Source organism: Anneissia japonica, unplaced genomic scaffold (genome assembly GCF_011630105.1).
Source record: "Anneissia japonica isolate Jap-2015-1 unplaced genomic scaffold, ASM1163010v1 scaffold324_len738069_cov173, whole genome shotgun sequence".
NCBI lineage: Eukaryota > Metazoa > Echinodermata > Crinoidea > Comatulida > Comatulidae > Anneissia > Anneissia japonica.
This window is the reverse complement of record NW_022692196.1, coordinates 32118-59620: the sequence shown is the minus strand read 5'-3', so window position 1 is coordinate 59620 and position 27503 is coordinate 32118. Positions and strand designations below refer to the sequence as shown.

Sequence of the window (27503 nt, the reverse complement as noted above, 5' to 3'; positions counted from 1 at the left end):
TGATCCAATATTCATCTGTGAAAATAGCCAGTATCATTTACAATCATCATTCTTCTTACACCTCAGTTTACAAATAGACACAAACATTATGTTCTACATGTTATATTTTTAATGAACAAAATAAACCTTTAAAAAATACAAGTATCCAAATTAAACCGAAATGTCCACTGAATAATCTCAGATACAGATAGAATAATACATACTCAAAATTTAGGGATTCAATACTTTGATATTAATTATGTCATCATCAGGAATCCAAATTAAAGGTATGCAATCAGGTTAATACTGACAGTTATTTTTGTACAAATTGCTATTGCACTTTATAAGTAGAAAATTCAATATATTCCCACTATATAGTACTGCACAACAAAATATGTTATTGCGCTTTGTGTTAATATGTGCAGTAATTAGTGTGTAAATTTATTTTCACAAAAAGGGTATGGGGTTTTGAAAAATCTGTTCTCAATAGTAAGTTGATTCAGAGAAAATATAAATTTCCCATCATCTGAAAGTCCCAGGTCTCTTCAAAAATACAAACAAGAATGCTAAACAAAACTGTTTGTAACAGCAGGGATGCAGAGACAAAATGACAAGTCCATCTGTTTCCATGTAGCTTGCATATCGATTAAAACCGGATAGATGTAAACATATCTCACCATAGTACCTGATTTTTGAAGAGACCTGGGACTTTCAGATGATGGGAAATTTATATTTTCTCTGAATCAACTTACTATTGAGAACAGATTTTTCAAAACCCCATACCCTTTTTGTGAAAATAAATTTACACACTATTTACTGCACATATTAACACAAAGCGCAATAGTAAAGGTCTCCCAACAACATAACCAAAACGGATATCAATGAAATTACAACACAAGTGGCAATGTTTCAAAAATTTGCAAAAATTATTTATAGCCATGTAAACTTTACATGCCAGATTTTTTAAAGTTTTGGGTGAAAAACATAGAATAAATTTAAATACTCACACGTAAAATCAGGAGCCATGACATCGTACCTATGTTATACTACGGAACTGTTTAGCATGTCTTCTTCGATAATATCATGAATATTCATTGTTTTTTTAAATTTTAAAGCTGTTGGTTGGTCATTTAAAAACCCATATATGGAGAATAATGAAAATATCACTTCCGTGTTAGCGCCCCCAACTACGAGAATATCAAAAATGTATAATAGTGACCAACAGAGGGCTCACTACTTATTGTTTATAATTGAAACCGTCATGGATGCCCTGTGAGTGTCTAGTGGCTTACTACAAAGATCCCCCTCCCCGGCTCGCACCTGCGGCATTCAGATAGCACTACATGCCAAGGTACACCTCTTGCCCTGGCCCTTCAATTTATTCAATGAACAATTTTGGCCCCTGTTGTGATATAGTCAAGATCCCCAGATTTATAGTAAAAAAAAATTTTGGCCATTTTTGCGCTCCCATATTTTATAGCTCATTTACTCAATACTGGCCTTTGCAACAGCTTGACTATTTTTTACCATCAGCATGCCTCATATGTGGGTGTTGTATGACATCATCATATTCATATATGGACAAATAATCTCGGAACTTTAAGCCAAGGACAACCATATTCTTAGGATAACACCACTCTCACAGTTTCACGAAGCTAGGCAAATTGTAGAATTGTTATTATGGCTCTCTTCTGTGGTACAATTAGTAATGCATTATGGGTCAGGGTATGCAGGTTAGATTTGGCGTGAATCATTGCCCATAATGACATTTAATTTACGATAGCACAGGTTGATTTATGCTAGGAATATTTTTGAGCTGGCAGACATCTTCTTTGGTTAAATTTTACAGAGAACATAGTTTGCATGACTCCTTTCAGACAGATGCAATGAAGAATATTAAGGGATAGCCTGTTAGAAGGGGGTCTTTGGTTTGGTGAAACCATGTATTCATGGAGAACACTCTGATAAACCAATCTACCCCTTTCTTGGCAAAAAATACTATTTTAAGATGATTATATATTAAATCCACAATTTACTTTCTAGAATGCTTCGCCTCCCAGAGACCTCACCCCTGACCCTCACAAAAGTCCCCCTATTGGACCTCACATGGGTGCCTATTCACCAACTGGACCCCTGGCTGTCAAGGAAATCCCCTCCCCTTAAAAGGAATCCTGGTCTTATGGGTCTAAGAATGCAATTAAACATAATGAATTGTTTAATTTGCAGAGAGCAGCTTAGCTCAGTTGGTTATAGGCACTTTGCATGCAGTTTAATTCCATCTGCTAATTTTTCTATTCTTATGTTTCAACTGGAGGGCTGAAATATAAGTGTTTGGATGAGATGTTTAAGCTGTTAGGCCTGTTTACTATATATCCCATGTGGATGATTAAAAAATGTAGTAGTCTTTGGAAGAGAGTACGGGATTGTCTCCCTATGTACTGCCTACAGTAGTTCACAATCAAAAGGATTCCACTGAAAATAAGTCTTCAGCCTTTTTTGTGTCATCGTAGGTGCGTTACACCAAATTTGTCAAATGAATGTTAGCCACCCATTAAATACAATTGTTGTGACACTTTAAATTCATCACCTTACTACAGTGTATCAGTTTATATCATTAACTTTCCTTGATCCAGCAGATGTATCAAATGCGGCCCACACATTTGGAAAAATAATTTGTAATTTGATGCAAGTTCTCCCGAAGGTCCAGAAGCATGTAAACATTCTCTGACAGATTTCAAATTTTTAGGAACTGTTCAGCTTCCTTGGTGTCAGGGGTTAATTCTTTTAGGCTATGTTTGACAGTGTCACTATTATTTTAATTTATATATTTAGACTCAGGGGCTAAGAATTGCCAAACACATGAAATCACTTTAACATGGACACAGAAACATAAGACAAAGTTTAACAACTAAGATTTTTTAAAGTTGTATTTCATTATTATTAAATTGCATTATTTTATAATCTATATAGAAATTCATCTTTCATCCTTGTACCAGCTGTATATATACTTAAAAACTGGAATACATGATTTGGAAAGACAAGGTGATATAATCTTCTCACATAAACTTTTCGTCACGTAAGTGACCTAAAAGCAATTCCCACTTTTTATGCAGCACAATGATATGTTCGATATTGGCAGACCTAGACATCTGTGGTTATCTCGCCATGCATCAAATTTTTTTTGACAAAATAACTATTGTATGCCTATTTTGTACGGTCGTGATGTGCCTATTAGTCGAGTGCCTTGGCGTCAAGATTGTTACATGGATGACAAAAGTGCCAAATTTGGTACAGATATTTGTATGTGCATACAATTTTGAAAAATCTCTTGAGCCAAAAAAAAAAAAAAAAGATTTTTTTTGTGGTAAAAAAATCACATTTTTGGGAAAAAAATACGGCTTTCAATATTTTGGTATTGTTGGCTATTGTATTGCAAGACCTACCTGTACAAATAGGTTTATAATCAATATTATCATTATGTAAGGCATTTGAAATTGAAGGAAGAAAGTAAAGAATAAAGAATATGGTCACGATATGATGTCATCTTGACCATATACAGGCATGTCACATGTTTTTGTCAATTAAAATTTGATAGTCAGGATAGGTCTTTAGAAGAAGAGACAAGGTAAATACAAAAGAATAGGAAAAAGCCATGTTCATGATCTGGGTCTGTTACCCTCCAAAAAAATGGGTACCTACATTACATTAGAGTTTTATTGACCTGACCCCAGTTGACATCACATAGTCATGGAATATTCCTTCCATCGTACTAATTAATGTTTACTTCGTTTTTTTTTTGTATCTTTTATTTTTTATTTTGTGAAATGTTGCTTGTTATTTGGGTGTACCACCAGATGGTGTGGTGCCACTGATACGAAAGTGTTCCAATGAAGTTCAAAGTTCAAAGACAGAAATCACAAACCTGCCGGAAATGAAGTTTGATATCCAATACGATATGTTTTGAGCAACATACGGTAAACGTGATGCATATACAGTTTTGAGCAACATACGGTAAACGTGATGCATATATAGTATATGTGGATAGTGCAAAAACAATGAAAATTAGCTGGGTTTTTTTTGGCTCTAAAAATTCTCATAGTTTTTCAATAAAGATATATATAAAATTTAATTACCTACAAGATTATGCCAGTTTTAAAGTACTAAAGTAAGTAGGTGCTTTAAACAATCGCCAGAGACTAAAATGCACAAGTGGTTTTCAACATGAACTCTTGCATTTTACCGTATTTTGGAGCATGTTTTTCCACTTCCAAGGGCTATGGCGCCGCCTAGAATCAATCATTTAGTTTATATATACAGTATTATGAGACGACTCAAAATTTTATTGGCTTTCGAAATATCTAAAAATGAGTTTGATTGGACTAAGGTTCTGACCGGCACGCCCTTTTTTGTTGAACGGATCAATCACGATGGAAACTTTGTGAGTCCTATTTTTACACAGGACATGTTGTTTTGCAAGTGTTCTGTCCGAAGTACAGTATCTACCTTATACAGTAATTTGTGATTTCTTGTCTTTTTTGCCAGATTTTGCATATTCTTTTTTCATAGTGCTGTAAGTGTACATATTTATGATACTTATTATCTATGTAATGTATGCACTCCTGTGTCTGTACTACGCTATATAACTAAATTCGTGATTTTTTTAAAAAGTGATTCCTGAAGCTTTGCCAAGGCATCAAAATCGGCAATTGACTGTATAATCCATTATCAATTATTACATTATTATTATTATTATTATTATTATTATTATTTATATTTTTACCTCTTTTTTCATATTATTATCAGTTAATATTTATATTATTACCACTGATGTAACCTACAGGTATGTAATATTATAATATATGGTTACTTCTCAATTGTACTTGTGATTTTTCATTATTCTTCATTTGTAAGGCACTGTGTACATGTTTAAAATGGAAGTTAAGGTTATGAAATCAAAATTGAAAAATATATCTATCATGTGTTTGTTAAAGAGATTGCCACTTATATCTATTAAGATAATGATATTTTTGCTATGGGAAAATCCTTGATCTTTGTGGGCTAAATTTATGAACATTTTGATGATAATTTATGCCATTTCATTATTGTTACCTTCAGAACATGGGGAGAGTGGGATGGAATGCCAGGTGAAAAGTACACAGTGATGAAATATAGCAGAGGAAAAGGCTGCTGGAATGGTCCTGATCGCTCAACTAATGTAAGTTTTTTTCCTTTTCCCTACCAAAAGTTGATATGATCGCCATTATATACAAAATATTTACTGTATAATAAACAGCATCTAGAAGTATTAAAAAATAAACGAGTGAAACTATTTTTTATGTTTATAAAGTATAATTTACCAAAAGCAAATATACTTTAATACTACTATACTAGTAATTTAATTTTAGAAGATTTCACTTTATTAAATATTAAATTTAATAGCTTTTTAACAGCAGAGCTCACAAGTGAACTGCAAGTCATGTGACACTACCAGGAGATTGCCACGTTCTTTTGCACCAATCCATTTATTTACTGCCTACCGATTTTTAATTTTATTTTAAAAATATTTATTTTAAACAACCTCACTTTGATCTAGTGGGCAAGCCTGTGAGTTTATATAACACAGTACCAAAGATTCCAAGTTAGACAAACTTGCAGGTCCAAGAGTTTTGGTAATTCCTCCCCTACGGGAAATTTTCCTCCACCCTCTGGGAAAATTATTTTTTCTACATGGCCAGAAATTCATTCTTTCTCAGTTTAGGGTAGCATTTTTACAACATAAAATCTGTTCAGTATTACACCTACGCTTTATAAAACAAAATATTCACAGTGTAAGTGCAGCCCTCGAAATTAGCGTCGGCATTCAGCAATGCCGACGTATTTGCCGACGCTTTACAAGCGTACCAAAAAGCGTACCACGGAACTATTTGCCAAGCTAAGACAGGCCTAAGCTAGGCCTAGGCCCATTTGTGGAGTAGAGCCAGCGGATAACACGTTTTGGATCGATGTTTATTTTATTGTTTTTAAATGAACATTTATTTTGGTTCTTCCGTCAAGCAACCCACCCTGGCACAAGCTAGCCACTACTTACTGTTACAGGCAAAGTAGCGCAATGTTTGTTGATACAGGTCATTTATGGGTCGCGCTGTCATGAGACCCCATCGTTTCATGCATTTAAAAAAATGTATTACACCTTTATAGACGCTGGGTCTTGCAATTGCCTGGTGCATAATTGTTGACAGGCAATCAAAAATGACGATGTGTGCTGACGTGAGTCTAATTTACGTCGGCATTTTTTGCCGAGAACATAATTTCGAGGGCTGAGTTTGTATACATTATGTTACCATATTTTAAGTACTATAGATGAAGAATGTTTTGTAAGAAGAAAGCTGCAACGGTCACAATATATTTTTTAATGCATTTATATGTGACATTTTGTTTTGGGAGAGCGAGACTGGCGCCGAACACACGACTCTCGTGCTGAATGTGTGGGACTTGGCAGGTGTGCAGTACTGTATAATAAGATCTGAATAAAAATTACTGACATGTATAATCAAATTGAATTTTATGAAAACCTTGAAAATTATTTATAATACTGTTATTATTTGTATAGAAGTGCACTTCAGAAATTTGTTCCCTTGTCGATCGTGGAGAGCACTTTAATAAACTGCAGAAGTTGAGGTCGGTTGGGGGTTAAACAGACGATTGATACAATATTCGCCTGTCAGATATTTCAGGTTCAGAAAGTTCAATCAATAGGTTCCCTTCCACACTATCAAATTTCATTGACAAAAAAAAAACATGTGACAAACCTATATATATATTCATGATGACATCACATCATGACCATATATAGGCACATCATAACTTTATATGGGCATACAATAGTGGACAGAGCTTTACTGTATATCTGATCAGACATTGGGTGATAACCTTGTATGTTTAATATTCATTCCAAATACGATGTCTTAATATCCATCAGTTAAAGCCCATGGTTGTATACAAGAGGGGAGGGGGTGTGGGGTCGGGAAGGTTGTACGACCCCCAAAATTTTCAAAGGTCTACATCTTTTCCAAAGATAATTTTTTCTAGGGCCTTTCCACAATCACATATGAAAAAGCATTGATGAGGTACCAGCAATGAAATGAGTCCAAAGACCTTGCCAATTGCGTGACGTAATCTATCTCAATTCCAGCAATCCACTTCAAGCAAATTGTATTGACATTTTAAATCACATAGTGCTGTAATATTTCATTGTGAAAAGGTCCAAAAATTTATGATCAGGACCCACAAAATATTCTGGATACACCCCTGAAGCCCTACTACAGTACGCAACGCATCAGCGCAATGATAGGCATTTGCCTGTGGCAGTAATCCACACCTGCTAAAGATATTATTTGTATATATGTCCTGGCTGTTGAATCAGGGTGTTTATTCTCATTTATATCTTGGTTTTACCAAAACATTTCTACTCCTTGGTCCATGAAAAAGCACATGTGTTTGTTACTAAGTTGTGAAAATCATTGCAGCATACTGTGTGCGAAGGTCACAATATTAATATTGTATTTGTCTTTGTAATAATTTCTGAAAAGAATATAATTAGCTTGTCCGATGAAAAATATGTGAGGAATTTTTCTTTTTTATTTTAAATTGACATGAAATCAAATTCAAGACAACGTTTGTTTTCTATCAAAATAATACATGAAAAGGTTTTCTGTTTTGTACTTATTGCTTATTTGAATTGTTAGGTGCTTTCTTTCTTTGTAGAGTGCCATATAAATGTTTTAATAATTAAAAAAAAAACAAAGGTAATGAAAGATAGTGTAGTATCAATGAACATATGGAAATAGACAAAAATACTAAAATCTATCATAGGCCTTGACCCATATAAATAACTTTTTCATCAGGATCTTTGGTTACATTGTCCCTAGACAACTCATACTTGTCAGATTAATGATAAATTATTGTGAATACTGAGAAAATGTGGCCTGTTCGGGGCCCAGGACCATGGGCCCATTTTTAAGATAAGTGGGCCCCGATCGTCCTGAATATTCACCCATAAATTTTCATCATCTCCAGTTTGTTTGAACTGCAATTTTGATCAACCCTTGTCTTGCACTCAAAGCAAATTATTAGGTGCTACGTATATTTTACTACGAAAATCTGAAGACATAGTAATACAGAAATGCATTTTATGAACATGAGAAGTCTGATTAAATTATTAATAAGATAAGTAATCAAAATTATTATTGAAAAATTGTAAAAAAAAAAATATAGGATACTCAATAAATCTGCTATATTCTTAACAAATTAAATATATTTCATGAAATTATGTAAGTAAAAAAAAAGCAATGTAGTTTCTAGTTTTACATTTTAATTTAATCACATAAAAATATTTTAAACTTGAATGTGCTGAGAGAAAGGGGGAAAAAAAACGATTGTGCACGAATAAAGCAGAAAGTGGAAAAAACAGCGGAACAAAAAAGTCATGCTAACAGCCCTGTGTCTTCAGGTTTACTTTTCACTTAGTTTCCATATGCATTTTGTGTTTTGTCCTTGGACATTGTTTTCGTTTTCTTAATAAATCGATAGAGTGACAACAGTCTCAATTTTAGGATTTATCAGGGGATTGCCCTTCTGCTGCTAAATACATTTTACTCATATTTTGGTTAGATTAATTTTCAATAAGTTTATTCAGATGTACTAATGTCCTGCTAGTTTCCTGTGATATCACCTCGTTATTTCCAAGTGAGACTGTTCACATCCTTTTGAAAATATTCTCCAATATGAAGATAATTGGTAAGACCATTGTTGACGGTGCAGGAATGGGTTCTCCACTCAACGTGGTGAGTTCACTGGCAGAGGGCCGTCACTAACTACGGCCTTAACATCGGTTGCTAGTTTCGTGCTGCTCCTCGTTCAGGGTTCGGTTTGTAGAACCAACTTTTCTTGGACAAGGACTTAAAAGGTGGTTCAATGTCCATATCTGACTTGTGTGTACTTACCTTGATGCTATGTTTCATTTCAGCCCCTGTTGTTGTGGAATGATATACGTAGCTTCTATAAGTGCCTCTTAAATAATGATATTTGTTACATACAGTACAATAAGACATGGCAGCCGTAAAGGTTGAATTGCGAATTATTTTAAATCAATTGAATTAAGGAAAATTACAAAACAACTAAAGAAGAAACCATCACTCATCACGATATAGATACAGTAAGTACATATTGACCAGGGGCGTGACTAGAGATGACATGGGTTAGAGCCCAACACAACATGTGGTCATCTCTAAACCCCTGGCCAACAACAAAAAGATATGATTTTTAAAACATATAAAATATACACACAAAAAAAACGGTAAAAAATTTAAGCAATTATTTGAGTAATTAGTTTTGAACTATAGTTTTAAAAGTCACATTGATAATCAGGAAAATGAAGCCTTGTTCTTACTTTAGTAGATGGACCTATAAATTATCTTCATCGAATGAAATCTTTAAGAGCAGATTGGTTGCAGCAATTGTGGTTCTGTTTCTCAACCTTGAGGTCGGAGGTTCAATCCCTTGCTGTGCATTTCGCTTGTGTCCTTAGGCAAGGCACTTCACCTGTTGTCTCTCTTCGCCCAAAGCTAATCAAATCAAATTAATTTTATTGCAACCTGACAAGGTAAAAATATCATCTTCTCCAAATTGGAGTTTAACAATAGTAAAAATCATCAAAAGACATATAAAGGATAAAATACAAAGACATACAAAATATATAAAATAATTCTTTAGAAGTTATCACTGAGCGGCGCACCCGAAAATTACAAGTGATTGAAAATACCATGGTATGTGTTTCATTGCTTGATCCAGTCAGTAACCAGGGGTAATAGTGTAAAGTGCTTAGAGGCCTTGTTGACATTAACCGCTATTTAATTCTAACATTTTATTATTTAATTTTTGTTAAAGAAATTGAAACAATGTTCTAAGGTTAAAATATCTAGAAACCTTACTCCATCAGGGCCAGTGAAACCTATTTTAAAGTGTGGGGCCCCCACTAGCATTTCTTTCCGATCATACAAAAACCTGCATAGACGTTATATATTTCCTGCCAAAAAGGGTGTGGGGGTGGGAGGTGGGCGGGATCCCCGGCTCTGCCGACCATGTCCATAGCATTATCAAAGATTTTATGCAATCTGAACTTAATGATGTACTGTATGTATCACTGAGCCTACACTGCTGATGTAAATACAGTCTCCTTCCAATTATAAACCACTTCTGGGACCAGATCTCTTAATTAGAATAATCAAATAAAAGACATTTGTTAATTTGGCATTACAGAAAAGTGATCTTTTATTGGAGGGGGTCACTGTATGCTGTGTTTACAATTTGTGAACACCTTGATAATTTTGAATGGCTCCTTTTAGTTGTTTAGTTGTCTAGCTTGACTTTATAGTCAATATTCAATAAAACCTTGAATTGAAGCCCTGGGCTTCTTTCTTTTCAAACTTTGAATAAGCTTCTTTTTGAGATGGGCTTCATTTTTGAGATGACTTTTTTTTTAAATAGGCTTTCAAGTCTACTTTTACAAAGTAAAGAGGGGCTTTTTTCCAAAATCAATGCTGTGTAAATTTTGGGAATTAAAGCAATAAGGGCCACTGTAACATCAGTCTGTATCGTGGATTGTATTAACCGGCATTGAATCACCTCGACTACTGTATAAACCAAGCGTGTTTTTTATTAATTTTGTTTCATTAAAATTTATGTACAGTACAGTGTAAGTACTGTACTATCTTGGAAAGAAGGATGCTATCTTGAAAAGAAGCCTATCGGCTTCTTTTCAAGGCTAATTTTGCAAACTAAAGAGGAGGGCTTCAATTCGAGATGGGCTTCATCTCGAAATTAAGCCCACTGGGCTTCAATTCGAGATGGGCTTTTTCTCGAAATCAAGCCAACAATTTGAGGTTTTACGAGGTACGGTTTACATTACCACATAAACATCAATTAAGCTGTTTGCTTGTCCAATTCCCATTATCCAGCTTGTGTGCTTTATATGTTTTTTCAGCCTATTCATATCATAGCTATGAAATTTATGTTATGTCAGGTATATTGGTGATACTCCTCAGTGATGTAATTATAGCGCTGCAATTTAAGGCCAACTCCAGACAGCGTCGTACAACACAGCCCAACGCGATTCATCGTTGGAGACAGTCTTGAGCCGTTTATTATTCTACGACGCGACTGCCCCCGATGCAAACCATCACGTCTGCGTTTAACTTACACAGACCCAATGCAGCAACAAATCGCGTCAAGCTGCGTCGTACGACGCTGCCTGTCTGAGCTGGCCTTTATGAAGATCGAGTGATCATGAACATGTGTAGGTCCAAATGTTTTCCTGGTTTTAATAAGTGAAAAAGATAGAAGAGTAAAAGGTGGCCAGCATCCTGCAAACTTTTTGACTGACAACCCAGTTAGAATGTTCAAAATCGTTTTTATGCACAGATCTCTTATACACATCTAGATGTGTATAAGAGACAGATTTTAAACTTGAATGTGCTGAGAGAAAGGGGGAAAAAAAACGATTGTGCACGAATAAAGCAGAAGTAGTTAAAATCACCTCATACAGTATCACCAAATTTTGCGACCTAGTGCCTCGAGCTCATTTAATCACAAGCCCCACTCATGCTTCTTGGCCCCAATCTTTTCCCTTTTCAGGACTCCTGGATAGGCTATTTGCTTGTTTGTCTCATTTGCTTGCATAAAATATATTTAAAACCATGAAAATAATTTTATAAAATATGCAGAAAATGCTGCCATTTGCAAGTGAAAATGGCACCGGAAGCAGATAGATAAGAACCCCTTACAAGATGATTATTATTGTTTTCATAAATTTTTTAGAAAATGAATTAAGGCCTTGAGTACTCTGAAATGTTACACCCCATGCTGTTCCCTATTTTAGGAATGTTTTAATGCTACATAACATACGATTAAAAACAAACAGAATATTATTATTAAATTACTAATAGAGCATCTAACCTCGGTATTAATTGACTTGCCATAGTCTAGATCAATAAAGATCTACTGCATCGACATTTTACGATGTTATCAATCATAACAAATACATAGCTTATTTCTGACTGAGGAGAGTCAAACTTGGTACGTGTGTCTTAATAGCCTGTGATTCGAACCCCAGCTTCAAGGTTGAGAGGCTGTACTGAGCAGCTGTGCCAATCACACCTACATCCTTTCACCTGTTTTTAAAGTTTAACCTGTCCAATATCTCACCTGTGCTTTGCTTGCTGTAAATGATCCTGGCCTCCCTCGAAAATGTACTCTGCATATTCTGCTGATTGTTATTATGCATCTTTCTCATATTTCGATCAGAGTTAAAAGAAAACACATTTCTGTTGATTTTAGATTACCTATAGGACTAGGCTTCCTTGTTGCAACTCATATCCGGTGATTTTGTAAATATACACTGATTGTAAACAGTGTGAATGGAATTTAAACTGAAGGGAACTATGCGATGTTTTGCTGGCCCAGTGATCTGCATCCCATGTAGTTAGTAATTTGTATGACAACACCACTGTGTTATGAATTCAAATTCAGTACAGGAGTAAAAAAACATTTTACAGTCATTTATAGAAATGTACAGTGTGTTCACCCTAAAGTACTGTTGCCTGTAAACATTTTGAAAACATTTGTGAAGCTCCATCCCAATTATCAAATTTTCTTTGACATAAAATTGTTGTATGCCCATATATAGTCATGATGTGCCTATATATGGTCATGATGTGATGTCATCATTAATTCATTCATTCAAATAAACATTTATTTCTTTATAATCAAAAGTACAATATAAACAATTTAAAGGATGAGAATAAAAAATAGTTGAAGAGGGCATAGCCAAAAAAGCAAGTGCTTGTGTGAGGCAAGCCCGAAAACAAGTAAAAATTCAACAAGTTATAATAATACAAATAATAATTAAGATCAAAACAATAACAGGAGACAGAAGACAGGCTACGAGAAGAAAAGGACAAAAAAGACAAAACTGATTGTCTACAGAGGACGAAAATTTATTTGGGTTTTAATTTTTGTAACTAGAAATTACGTTATTCTTAAGATTTAAGGAAAAGCTTTTCTTCGATTCACAGTTTTTTATGTGGTCATTTAGATTGTTCCATAGTTTGGGTCCGCTAAATCTAATATTGTGCTGAAAAGATGTCTTTTAATGCTGGGGAATATGCAATCTGAGTGCAGATCTAGTACGGTAGGAGTGGTAATATGAGTTTGGGTGGAATAAGCTACAGAATTGAGGGGGTATAAGGATTTAGTTGAAGAATAAAGAAAACTGCATTGTTGAAGTACATAATTTAATTTGTCTTTAAGTGTGAGTAAGTTGAGGGACGTAAATAACGGGTCAGTGTGAGCTAGTGGTGAAGTGCCTGCTATTATGCATACTGCTTTTTTTTTTTTGTTTAATGAAAAGACTGTTAAGATTTGATTGATAAGTATTGCACCAAACTATATTGCAATAACTCAAGTAGGGAAGAACAAGGCTACAGTACAGAGTGCGGAGGATATTAAGTGGGATATAAGAAGAAAGTCTAAAAATGATACCAATGTTCTTGATCAAGTTCAAGTTCAAGTTCTTTGATGTGTGTCTTCCATGTTAATCCAGAATCAATATTAATACCCAGGAATTTTGTGTTTTCTAGTCTGGACAATTTTTCCTTCCACCAATTTTTTAATTAATTTGAAAAATCTCATAATGTGCACTTTGAAAGACAGTAACATCATTGCACCTAAACATTGCACGAGTCCCAAGTCTCCCGCAACTCGTGGAAGTCCCCCGGAAGTCAACAGAAAGTCGAGACGGCCTCCTGCACTCCCGCAAGGAAGCTAGGATCTTTTCGAAAATATCCCATATCCCGAAGATATCTGCTTGTTTGGACTGCTTTTTTATGTGTTGTCTAGCGGATATCAGTGCCATTGGGCCATCACGATGTGCAGCAAAAGGCACTTTATCTGCATTGCTTCTCTCCACCCAGGAGTATAAATGGGTACCTGGTGGGGTTGCCTGCTCCTGCGCTCATTACCAGCAGCAACACTTAGCATGTGGACCCAATGACCACGGAAAAGATGTGCGCTTTGAACTTCAAAGAAGAGGAACATTATAAATGCCTATCCAGTACCAGTTAAGAAAGCTCATTTAACCAAATCTCTCAAAAGTAACTTCTTTTCAACTTGATACCCCCGACATGGTATTCTTTTATTGATATTCATGATGTCAGATTATGTGTAGGCTGTGGCACCGAGACCTCTGATGACCTCTTTTCTGTACAAAGCACGAGCTCCTGTAGACCAAACCCAGTACCGTTACCATTTTAATCGTACGGGAAATATACTCATGATGCACTTTATAAATAAATACCTGTTGATTGATTGACTACTTGATAGTTCCATATTTTTGTAATAACATTTCTATTACATTGTCTTTTAGGTTAAGATGTCTTGTGGTAAAGAAAACAAGATTCTTTCAGCCAGTGAGCCAGAAAAATGCGTTTATCAGTTTGAATTCACTACGCCAGCTTTGTGTACAACAAAAGTTAACATTGAGGAGCATGATCAACCTTTACAACATGGACACACAGAACTTTAACGCATTATTCACATTTAGGCGCTGAAATAATTCTGTGTTTTTGTTTTTTTTTGTAGCAGAATATATTGAAAATAATTAAGAAGAGGGACATTATTTCTGTAGGAATTGGTTATAAATGTATCATTAATGCCTGTGTATTAAGATAGCAAAGCTTCACCTCAGATTTTTATAAAATCATTGAAACATTTATGTATGACGTTACATATTTTTTTCTAGCAATGTTGATTATTCTAAAAATGAACAAAACTTGACATTCTCAAATCTTGAAAATTACTTGTAACATCTATCACATTTTCTGACCAAAATGAAAACAGAACATACTATATTAATTAAATTTAATTTAATCTATAAATTATAAGTACGACATTGATAACTCTCAATTGTGAGTAAACTCTCTCCTCAGATTTTTGTAAAATCATTGAAACAATTATGTATGATGTTATATATTTTTTTCTAGCAATTTTGATTATTCTAAAAATGAACAAAACTTGACATTCTCAAATCTTGAAAATTCACAAATTACTTGTAACATCTATCACATTTTCTGACCAAAATGAAAACGGAACATACTATATTAATTAAATTAAATTTAATCTATAAATTATAAGTACGACATTGATATCTCTCAATTGTGAGTAAACTTTCGCTGAATTGAAAGTGTATTCTCTTAATGCCTGTCAGTTAAGTGTACACTCTATAGATGCCCTCAATTGAGAGTACACTTTACTTGATGCCTTCTTGTGAGTAAACTCTCATAATTCATTGACTTGAAAGTGTACTGTCTTGATGCCAATCAGTTGAGTGTACACTTATAGATACCCACAATTGAGAGCACCCTTACTTGATGCCCTCAATTGAGAGTACACTATACTCGATGCCCTCTTGTGAGTAAACTCTCATAATTAATTGAATTGAAAAGTACAATCTTGATGCCAATCAATTAAGTGTACACTCTATAGGTACCCTCAATTGAGAGAGTACACACTTTGATGCCCTCAATTGAGTGTACACTTTACTTGATGCCCTCTTGTGAGTAAACTCTCTTAATTCATTGAATTGAAAGTACAGTCTTGATGCCAATCAATTAAGTGTACACTCTATAGGTACCCTCAATTGAGAGAGTACACACTTTGATGCCCTCAATTGAGTGTACACTTACTTGATGCTCTCTTGTGAGTAAACTCTCATAATTCATTTGAATTGAAAGTACAGTCTTGATGCCAATCAATTAAGTGTACACTCTATAGGTACCCTCAATTGAGAGAGTACACACTTTGATGCCCTCAATTGAGTGTACACTTACTTGATGCCCTCTTGTGAGTAAACTCTCATAATTCATTGAATTGAAAGTACATTCTTGATGTCAATCAGTTATTAAAGTGTACAATCTATAGGTACCCTCAAATGAGAGTACACACTTTGATGCCCTTAATTGAGTGTACACTTACTTGATGCCCTCTTGTGAGTAAACTCTCATAATTCATTGAATTGAAAGTACAGTCTTGATGCCAATCAATTATTAAAGTGTACACTCTATAGGTACCCTCAAATGAGAGTACACACTTTGATGCCCTCAATTGAGTGTACACTTACTTGATGCCCTCTTGTGAGTAAACTCTGATAATTCATTGAATTGAAAGTAGTCTTGATGCCAATTACAGTACGTGTACACTCAATAGATGCCCTCAATTGAGACTACATTCACATGATGCCTTTAATTGAGAGTAAACTTATTTGATCTCCAAAATTGAGATTACACTCTTCTTTTAAATAATGAGGTTAATTTAAACTTAATAGTTAACCATAAGTTATTTAGGCCAAGTAAAAAAAAAATAGTTTCTCAACCTAATAATTTGAAAGAAAGGAGAATAAAGGCACTTTTTTTTCCTCCAATATGGCAAATCCAAGATGGTCGATAAGAAACACCTAGTACTTTCTCACTTTTACCAAGTACACACAATGAAAGCAAATAAAAAAAGCACTAGACATGGTTCATACCATTATGTATCCCCAGCCACAAATGACCGGAAAAGTTTTGTCACTGATGTGAGTTAGCCAGATTTTCGTACATTTTGTGGAATAAGGGAAATTTAAAAAAAAAAAATATTTGTGAGGCAGAGAAAATAAATGCGCGAGGGGACGAGAAACTAGATATTTTTTTTATTTGGCCTTTGTGTAACGTTCCGTCCACTCTATCAAATTTTATGTGACGAATTTGTATGATGGGCACATATAATATAAGCATGATGATGTCATATTACTCCCAAATATGGGCATACCACAGTTATTTGTCACATAAAATGTGATTGTGTGGACAATGCTTTGGTTAAGTTTAAAATGTTTGAATTATGCAGGAGACACGTTATATAATGCAGTGTATTGTATAGGAGTGTATTCCCCCGGGTAAATATAGATACTGAAGTTATCACAAATATGTCACATTGTTTGTATTATTTTATTTTATGAAATTGGTGTAAATTTTTGGCCTTTGATCATCAGGATGATAGAGAGGAATGTTTTAGTTTATTTCCTTTTGCAATAACCACTGTTTAGGTGTACCGTACTGTAAATTCTAATTTTTGTGAATTTGATTTGATTAAATCATTGCTGTTTTGTAAACATTTAGTTTCACAATCAGTCTTAGATGAAGTTCAAAAGATTTTCTAGGTCTTTTTTTGTATTGTCCAGTCTAAATATTGCAATAAATATATATGTATGCGTATATGTATATTTATGTATGTTTGTATAAATGTATGTATGTACGGTACGGTACATACAAATGTCACTGTTTATGTACATATCAATGTATATGACTTGATTATGTGAAACACCACCTAAAGAAAGTATGCCTGAAAAAGTTGTTCTTCAATAAATTTCCAGGGATTGTATATTTGTGATTTTTTCTTGTCTGTACAGATAACTGTAATTCAGCTTATCATGAGTAAACCTTTATAAATTAGCCGTTTCTTGTTGAAAAGCCATGTGTAGATCTTGGCAGATAGGTGTGATATGTGTGTATGGTTTTGTTAAACGAGCTGCGATGTTTTGGGCCCTTCAGCAATACACTATGATTATTATACAAAAATACATAATTTAAAAAAAAAAAATTGTCTTCAAAATATTTATCAATCAAAAATTATTGAGTTATTTCGAACATTATATACCACTAATACAGAAATGATATTAATGCTGAGATAACCCGTGAAAGTTCAGAAGAACTTGGTTCCAACAGGCTCCTAAATTATCACATTGAAACATAAATGGAGACATACAAGAGAAGTAATATATATTGTACAAGATGAAACAAGAAAGAAATAAATAAAATATATAAAATTCTCGTAAAGACCCACCTAACAGCGTTACCGAAGCTATATTTTTAAAAATTGTGTTATTATAGTGATTTTATCTTAAATACGTTGAGTGATGTTGATTGCTCTTTCATTATGGCAGTGAGTTCCATTGTTCGATTGCTGTGTAGTAAAATGTTGTATTGTTTGAATGTTTAATGTGTGGGATACGGAAGTTTAACCAGCATACTCTGCCCGACAGACGTTTCGAACTTCTTCTTTCTGAAGCATATTTGAGACAAAAATAGCCCCCAAATTTCTAAATACCGATTTTATTTTGACTGTAGTGTCGCCAATCTCAGTTGTTTTGAGCAAAACAACAAGAGATGAAATGAATCATATCAGTTTTAGAATGATAATGAGAGGAAAAGATGATTCATATCAGCCCATGAATGGACATAACTGATGCATGCTTACAGTTTTGTCTGTATTGCAATTTCTTAAAAGTACAGTACTTGAAACATCATTTTTCAATTAACACCCAAAGTGGAAAAATATATTTATATCCTCGGACGGTCCACATTTGGAATATGATCAAGCGAAGAGGGCTTCGACCGGTTTGAACGAGACAAGCAGAGGGTTATTATGCCCTCCCGACCAATTCGAACAATACGTTGAGCAAAGATTTTTCCGTTTTTATTTCCCGCCTTCATCCCCATATATTCCACCATATCGAATTGGGGTTTTGGGCACCCTAATCCTTCATCCAGGACTAATATAATTCAAGCTACGATTATGTTAACTATTTGTATGATGTACAACTTCACAATGCATATTGTTATGTTACAAACAAAATTACTTATTGATGTTTAATTTTAACGTATTTTTTCAAACATATTAGATAAATGACATTTTTTTATTCTACATTGTGCCAATGACTCATTTGTAAATGTCTGCTCGTTTGCATCACCGGTTCAGAAAGTTGTTGCTTATGCCTAACAGGGTATGCAAAAGTATTTTATGGGCTGGCCTGGCTTTCCATATACGCAAAAAAAAAAAAAAAAAAAAAAAGTGTGCGCTAATTACGGTCTTTTAAAATTGATAGGTAAAATCAACTGCATAAAGCTATCTCACCAATGAAGGTGATATTGAGCCTATTAACTCGACGACGGGTCCCTTCACCCTTTATCGTACTTTCGAAATTTGCGTAATTTCGTACACGTAGCCCCAGGAGATGGATCACTCTAGATCAGAGGTAATGCACCTAATTCCCATTGCACCTGTACAAACCCGCTGTATGCCCCTCGCGCAGGGAACAACAATTTGTTTTTTGAGGCATAGCATGTACATCATTTATCATTTATTAATCGCCCTTCCAAAAGAGACCAGAGCGCCGTACACTAAGACATTAAGTTATCATTTATCGTAACCGTTGACGAATATTAATTATGTCCAAAACACTGACCTTTTATGTGACGAAAAAAATATGATGTGCCCATATTTGGGTGTAGCTGGCTTAATATAACAGCATTATTCCATTATATGGGCACCACACACATCTATCATATAAAATTTGATAGTGTGGACGGAGCTTTGATTTAACTCGTAGTTTTACGCGCGATTTTATGTGTAAAAGGCATACAACCCCGACCCCCGACAATCATCGCCTTTGACGAAAACTTGTCTTCTAATTAATTGGGCCAACTTTTTATATAGGTTCGGTATCACTGGTGTTTGCACATCAGGGACTTTTTTTTAGTGAATATACACGAATTATTATTTAAAATGTTCGCATGATACATTACCATACGATGGTGAAACTGAAATGCAGATGGCACCAGATTCTGATACCCTGATTTATTAGAATTGAATTGATCACCCTACATCACAATATGTCTTGAGTCAGCAAAACACATTAGCGCGAACCCAGTAGACTAACAGTAAATTTGCCGTTTATTTATACTCTAGTTGTTGTTACATGTCATTTTGGTATGGAGATATCTTGATTCTCGAGTCACTATGTTTCCAAGTCCAATACATTTTGACATCTGCCGCCATTTGTATCCACGTGTTCACATTAGTGGTCTCGAAAGCAATACCATCATCTGCAGTGGCGTGACAAGCCATGGGGCCCAGGGGAGAAAATGTTGGGGACCCTTGCATATCCGTGAAGTAGACAATACTGTACCAAAAATATCGTGTGACTATTTAACAATATACTGTAATTAACTAATACCGTATTTTTTATTACACATTTGAATATTTGCGTGCAACTTCACTAATTAGGTCCATGCATAAGTCGTCATTTGCGTACGCGAGTTTCATTAGCGTGCTGAATCATACTTAATCAAGAATGTACTGATCTAAGTTCCAATGAATATTTGCCAATATAATAGGCATTATAAATTATTCAATCAATCGTTATCCGGGATTGATTCAGGGAATACGGGGCGGGTGGGGGTGGAGAGTAGTTCCGTGAGACCACACCCGCCCAGCCCTACCATAGTTTGGGATAAGGTGCGAAAATTTGAGGAAATATTACTCTCTAGATGACCGGAAACGACACTCTTATATAGTAGAATTCATCATCATCACATCACCATTATAGTCAAAATGGAGCATCAACAACTTTCTCATGATCTTTTTTATCAGCGATTTTCGGCAACCAGATTTAATTAATAATATGTGTGATGTACCATTGTAAATTAAACATTTTCGTTGATGTATTTACTTTACTTCACCTACTTCAAACCGTAAGTCCAATAATACCAGATCCTGAGAAAGAGGTGAATATTTTTTTTGAGAAAACAGTACCTCTAGATAGATGGCCGGAAATAACACCAGGGGCGTAACTACCGCAGGTTCAGTGAACCTGGGCCCCAGCCTCCAGCCCCCCCCCCCCATGTATAAGGGCGCCTCCCCCTTATAAAAAAAATATCAAATAAAGCAATGTTTTTATTGTGACACTAAACTACTTATTTCCTTCTAGCCAAGGAATTTTGTAACCACAATAACTCATTTTCAATTTGTTGGGTAGTAACATATAATTTATTGTGTCATTAATTAATTCTAGCCATGTCATATTATTACATGGCCTGTAACAACTGCGTGGTACTTCCTGAAGGCATAATTGGTCAGCATTTATAATGTCATTTTCACATTGAGAATGTATTAATTTGATCTTGGATTTGCTACTTTTCAACATTTTTAACTATGTGACATCAACTGAGATTGGTCTATAAGTGTTAGGGCGTTGTTTTGTTGCATTTACCTTTAGAATTTCCAATCCGTTGGAACCATGCCAAGCCTTAATGCTTTATTTATAGGCTAATGTGGAACATGGAGATTTCGCGATATAACGTGATGCTTAAGTCATTTATAACCATGAGCATCATTCCAGATTCTTTTTAATATTGCCGGCCAGATACAAGTCCCGTAAAATTTAGTGTGTGAATACAAAGTGGGGTTATTTTCCATTCTATTTTGTCTTCTTTAATTGCGTCCTCTTTTGTTCCTATATTACTAAAATAATCCCTAAAATTTTCACAATTAATTTGGATAAATAATTGTTTGAATTTTTGTTTTTTCCTATAAGTTTATTCATTTCCTCCTACAAACGTTTGGGATCGTGTTTATATTTGTTTTCAACTAATTAAAAATAATCTGATTTGGATTTTCAAAATTTACCCGAGCATTTGTTTCCAAGTGTATGATATTTAATTAAAGGCGATTGGCTGCCATGTTTATCGGATAAGTAAAGGGCTTTATATGATCACGGTCATATATAAGTCTGATGTCAGGTGTGATCCATTTCATTTTATTATTCTTACTATATATGTAAAACTAATATACAAGATAATTGTTGGTATTGTTCAATGGTTAATCCAGTAAATAAAAAAACACCACTTCTTTTAATAAATATCGAATCTTTTGGTCGTAAGAAGTTGCTAATTATGCTTATTATTACGATCAGTCCAGCAAATAAGCTGGGTCTTCAATGATGCCCCCGACAATATCTAAACATTAAAATTTATAAAAAAATTCGGAAGATTTATCTTCAAAATAGTGTAATAATCGGAGAACCCCAGCTCCTGAACCAACCCATCGGTGGTACACATTTAAGTTGACATGGTCATATAAGTTGCATGCGCCAAGGACCCCGACTGTACTCTTGAACCAGGGCCCCTCACAACCTAGTTACGACACTGAATCACACTCTTATAATAGTAAAATTCATCATCATATCACCATTACAGTGTAAGTGAAGTGCCAAACAAATTTCTCATGATCTTTTAATTAGGGATATTTGGCAATCATAGAGATCTAATTAATTCTTGTGATGCACTTAATTGTCTCTGTCCTATTTACTTTACTCTACCTTCATGTGTCGAAAACCAATCTTAACTTTACACGCTTTTTTTTCTCATACTTCTCAAATAATAATACAGGCACGTGCTCTCAAGTCGTGTATAGGTAATTTTTTATATTTATGACAGATATACCATTACCTTGCTAAAAGTAGATTTATTCTGGATGTACAGGGCTCTTTTGTAAAAACCTGGTTCATTTATGCAGTTCATTTCAACAGTTTTTTAGGCATCTTTTCTATTTATGAAATCACTTTGCGCCGAAAAGAAGTGTGTCGGTGGGGGTGGGGAGGGAACTAACCTTTTTAAACGTATGTGGGGGACGCGTTTCCCTTCCCTATGATCTGCGCTCATGCGTGTTGGCAAAACATTGCTTTTATTCGTGCAACTGTTTCTAATAAATCGTTTTAATATACTATGTCTAATTTATTAGCCTACCGGTACCGTATTATAATTTTCTTTTATCATTGAAATTCGTAGTGCTGCGTGACATATTATTCCTTGCTGTGGATTAGCGCCAATTATGTTGTCAGAATCAATTGAATTTAGCAAAATATGTTTTTTTTTTTTTGTTTTTTTTTTAATGAAGTTTACCTAATGTTCGCAACAATCGTGAAAGAATATGTGTCTAAAAGCCGTTCAATTTTCTCACACCAGTGACATGTCAGCTCCGATGCGAAGAAGAATGTTGATCTCGGGAACCTGACAGTGCTTGACGGCGGCTCCACTGAGACCTCAGTGGGCTACCCGTCATCACTACTACGCTACTTTTGATTCTCAACATCAATGTAATGTTATCAACGATAATTTTATTATCAACTTTGATCTCTTATAGTTACATTCTTATATTTCGATAGGCCTACAAACAACTGGATTCAATCTTCTATATAGTTCTATTATATTGTAATTGTCATTTGAATGACCACGCTTTCAAAGTAATGTTCGACACCAAAGAATGTCTGGCACGTGTTTGGTAAGACATGACGGGGGATACACAATGCACATAATCAAGCTCGCTATTGCGGAAAGGAAACACAAAATTAAGGTCTATTGGGATTTATAGGACCACAACATTTATGTTATAAATACAGTAGAACCTTGTCCTCTGGGCACAACTATTAAGGGGACATTCCTATAGGGGACATTTTTTTCAGCCACAAAAAAGTACAAGGCGAACAAGAATAGTGCCTAACTTTTCATACTACGACCAAGCCCTATACAGGGCACACCACTGTAAGGGGACACTTGTTTCTTGGTCCCGAAGGCGCCACATTAATAGGGGTTTTTCTGTGATAAAACTTTTAAATCCTGATCATGATGAGCGGGTCAATTTAGTGCCAGAAAACGTTTACGGTATTTGCTCTATTACGTTTACACGTCATAAATAGAAAAACAAAGACAAAAACAAACTATAGTTTAAAATCATTAAGGAATACAATACATGGTATGTAGCCTACATTGAACGTTGTACCATTATTGCATCCACCAAAAGTAGTCCAAAATAAAGTCCGACTTTTCCAATGTTGTTCATAATCAAAACAATTATTGACAAGAATATATACAAGGCCTATGTCACATTATTTTTACAGTAAACTCGGCTTGAAATGTGTCTCAGCCCATTTCCATTTTGACAGTAGACTCCGATGCGTCTCGATCCATTTACAAATAGGAATGCTAGTCATTTTTCATAATGCCTGTTTTGAATTCCTGACTTTCCCTGAAATGAAATAATGGATTTATCTGCTTGATTGCCATTAATTGCGGCATTAGTTTTTTTCCCCTTTCTTTTATAGCCCTACCGCTAACAGTGGAAGTCGGCTTTTATTGTTCGAATGTCATTGCAATGTTTAGTATTTTCATTATAGAATTTTCAACAAGAAAGCTGAACAAGGCACGCCTATTATTACTGTTTTCCATATAATAACTGGAACAGTCTTAATTGCATTGCTATTGCCTTTAGACGTATAGGGTATGCGAACTAACCAATCAGAGCAAGGTCCAGCAAAACGTATTTGTTTCCACAACTACACGTGTTTAAATTACCAGCACAAGCGCACGTTTTTGTAACGTAAATATGTACCGTAGTTTTCACCGCACGACGTTAACCTTGACGTCAAAATTTATTCACCTTGCGTTGCGGAGTATGTAAATTTCAGGATTTTACATTCTTGACGTACGTTAGTTACGGGTTTGCGCATGCGTCTTTCGATTCGTTTACAAAAAGGGGCGGAGCTATCACGTTGCATGTTGGGTACTAACGTTAAAGTTAACGTGTTTGTAACGTATGTTTACGCTTTCATTTTGCGGGACCTTAGCAATAATATCCAACGGATGCGGCTATGCGTTCATCAGAAAGGTTCATTACAAAGTAGCATACATCTTTATTGCTCAATTAACCATTTCCGTTTGCTAGCAAATGTAATAAATAAAAATCTCCTTAATGATTAGACGGCCGTTTGTCGTGTACTCTGTCGTCTCAAAGGATGAACCACCTCGATTTCGCATCGAATCACCATCAGCATTGCTCTACGGTACTTTTCGTGCGTTACGCTGTAAATTAGAGGGTTGACAGAAGAATTGAGGTACATAAAAACTCGGGCAGTAGTGACAATTATTGAACTTGATTCAATATTCACTTCGGCACCAGCATCTATAATAAGACTTAGGAGACGAAAAGGCCAGATGCAGAATATGTAAACAGACACAGTTATTAGCACCATACGAACAAGTTTCCTCTTTGCAGACATAAAATTGGAAACGTCACATGATACCAATTCGTTCCTTCGATTAGTTAGATTTTTTATATGGATTATGACGCGTGCGTACATGATAACGAGGATTAGCGCAACAGAGAGGAAAATTATCTGTTCGATTATGAAAACGGTCTTAAATGAACAATCATGACAATAATTAAAAGTTTTAATGCTAGTTATGTTCACAAATTCATCAAATTCATTCCAAATGAGACGATATTCGTACATTTGCATGTAGATAATTCGACTAGTATTGAACGTGGCTACCGCCAGCCAAAGCAATATACAGTGCGTCATGGCCTTGTTTCGTGAAAACGTCATAAAGAAAAACGGATGGCATATAGCAATGTAACACCACAGGGTTGCCATAGCGATAGTCAAACATGAGACTGCGTATGCTGTGTCGACTATGAACGTATTTATCTTGCAAAAACTTAGTGAAATAGATGAGCTATCTCCCTGAATAGGACTATTAGCGTATTCGATCCAGAACAAAAGCGGTGCGTTTAGCAGATACACCAAGTCGGCTATGGCTAAACAAAGTAGGTAGACGTTTGGAACCGTTCTCATTGACTTTAGCCTTAAAAACATCGTTATCACTCCGATGTTGCTGATAACACCAAAGCAGACGACACATGGTATTATTCCTGTAAGTAGTATGCGGTCGGCAGACGAATAAACATAGTCTTCTCTGTTTTCGTGTGTTATGTTGATTTCCTCTGGAGGTGCCATCACATCCATTTTCTAAGTAAGTCTGAAATAAAGAAATGTTTGATATTTCACAAGTATCAATCCATAAAATAAGAGGGAATTTGAAATTAAACGATTTTCTTATTGAGTAAAATCGGGCACTCACCGAACGATCATCGTACGACAATTCCATCTCCACTCCCTGTGAGCGCTAAACAACCCAACGCCATCGACTGATTATCGGTGACAATGTGAACGGATCCTTATTAAAAAGGTCCGTTCCGCGTACGCCTTTGCGTTGCGTTTTCATTAGAATTTCGTTGGCCGTCGCACAGTGGGCCAGGGCGAAATCAAAGTGTGCCAAAAGTCCATTTTGGTGACTATGGCTTTTAGACTTTTTTCACATGATTGAAGATGGGTATACCCTGGTGAATCTATCCTGAAAATATTTTACATTTAAACGAATTTTAAGGGTAGTATTTTTCAACAAATGTCGGAAATTTCTCTATAAATATTTCAAATGCTATAATTGACTACCGGTACATTATAGCAAAACACGTTTTTTTTCTTACAGAAAATTCGGAATTACTTCAAAATGTACACGTTTCTTGTATATAAATTGGGGAACACAAATATACGGTATGTTTTGGTTTAAATTTGAAGTTTGCATCAATAATAAATCGTTGTTTAAACGACAGAAAAAATATTTAAAAATCTATTTGTAGAAAAGTAGGATAGAACGTTTAGATTCATGTGGATTCATGCTTTAATTTTTACATCACCATCTTCAGTATAGCCTAATAGCTTTATGATGGTACCAAATTTAGCTGCTACTTTTTGCAACTTTGCGAGCTAGACACACTTTTATTAGTCTTGTTTTCGTATATTTGAGACACAATTTAATTACAGCAAATCAGATGGATGTACGCTCGTCTACTCAACCAGTTCATGCAAAGCTTGGGAAAAGCTCTCCAAAAATCGACAAACTGCTCTTGATTTAACAGTAGCAAATCTTCTAATATTTTTTTGCTGTTTAGAATACTTTATTAAATTTTGAGCAGCCTAATAATCCAAATAACATTTATCATAATGAAGATGATATTTACAAGCAGGCCTATATCTAGGCGTCAATTGTTTTTAACCTTATTCAAAGACATCGAAGATTTTGAAAAGCTTCCTGTTTCAACTTAAGGAGAGGTGGGCTACTACGCGAGTAGTAACGACCTTCCCAGCAAACAATAATACCTTATGATAACGTGACAATAACGTTACAATTTTGTGTTGAAAACTTTATTTTGTAGAACCATAAATACTTACTGAACATAATTTCACAACGTTTGCACATTCCTACAACGTTGTGTAAACGTTATTTTGTGACATACCTAACCTCAACATTGGCCAAGAACGTTATAAAAACGTGAAAACGTGTTTGCCGGGTTTCAAAAAGAAAATAACTCGTGGCTTGACAACTGGATTCCATTTTCTGATGAAGTTATTAATGTTTTGACACAGAACAGAGATATTCTTTCAACACCAGCAGAAAACCCACAAGAAACTTAAAAACAACCCAAACCGGAACGTCCTATCGAAGTATGGGAGGATCTTTCCAGAGAGTTCGCACACTTGGGTAAAGTACAAGAGATGTTGATATAAAACCTACGCACTGAACTTCTTTATGCAGCATTGCAAGTGGCGTTCAAGAAGAATCGATTTTAAAGTCCACTAATATGTAGAAAATACATACACATTTTATTTCTCCCTGACGAATTGTAGTTTATCTCCCCAACGC

The 27503-nt window shown here is 35.0% G+C and overlaps 2 protein-coding genes across 2 annotated transcripts in view; one reads left to right on the top strand and one right to left on the bottom strand.

The window, feature by feature from the left end:
• The window catches only part of LOC117100169 (glucosidase 2 subunit beta-like), a 32810-nt gene extending 15305 nt beyond the window's left edge, over positions 1 to 17505 (top strand). The window contains exons 11-12 of the mRNA XM_033239742.1: positions 5095 to 5194; positions 14459 to 17505. Coding sequence (XP_033095633.1) covers positions 5095 to 5194; positions 14459 to 14617 — 259 coding nt within the window. The 3' untranslated portion in view covers positions 14618 to 17505. The remainder of the gene's footprint in view (positions 1 to 5094; positions 5195 to 14458) is intronic.
• Positions 17506 to 24442: 6937 nt separating this feature from the next.
• LOC117100193 (neuropeptides capa receptor-like) lies at positions 24443 to 25777 on the bottom strand. The gene has a single exon (XM_033239788.1). The coding sequence runs from the start codon at positions 25763 to 25765 to the stop codon at positions 24716 to 24718; it is 1050 nt and encodes a 349-aa protein (XP_033095679.1). The 5' UTR covers positions 25766 to 25777; the 3' UTR covers positions 24443 to 24715.
• Positions 25778 to 27503: the final 1726 nt, after the last annotated feature.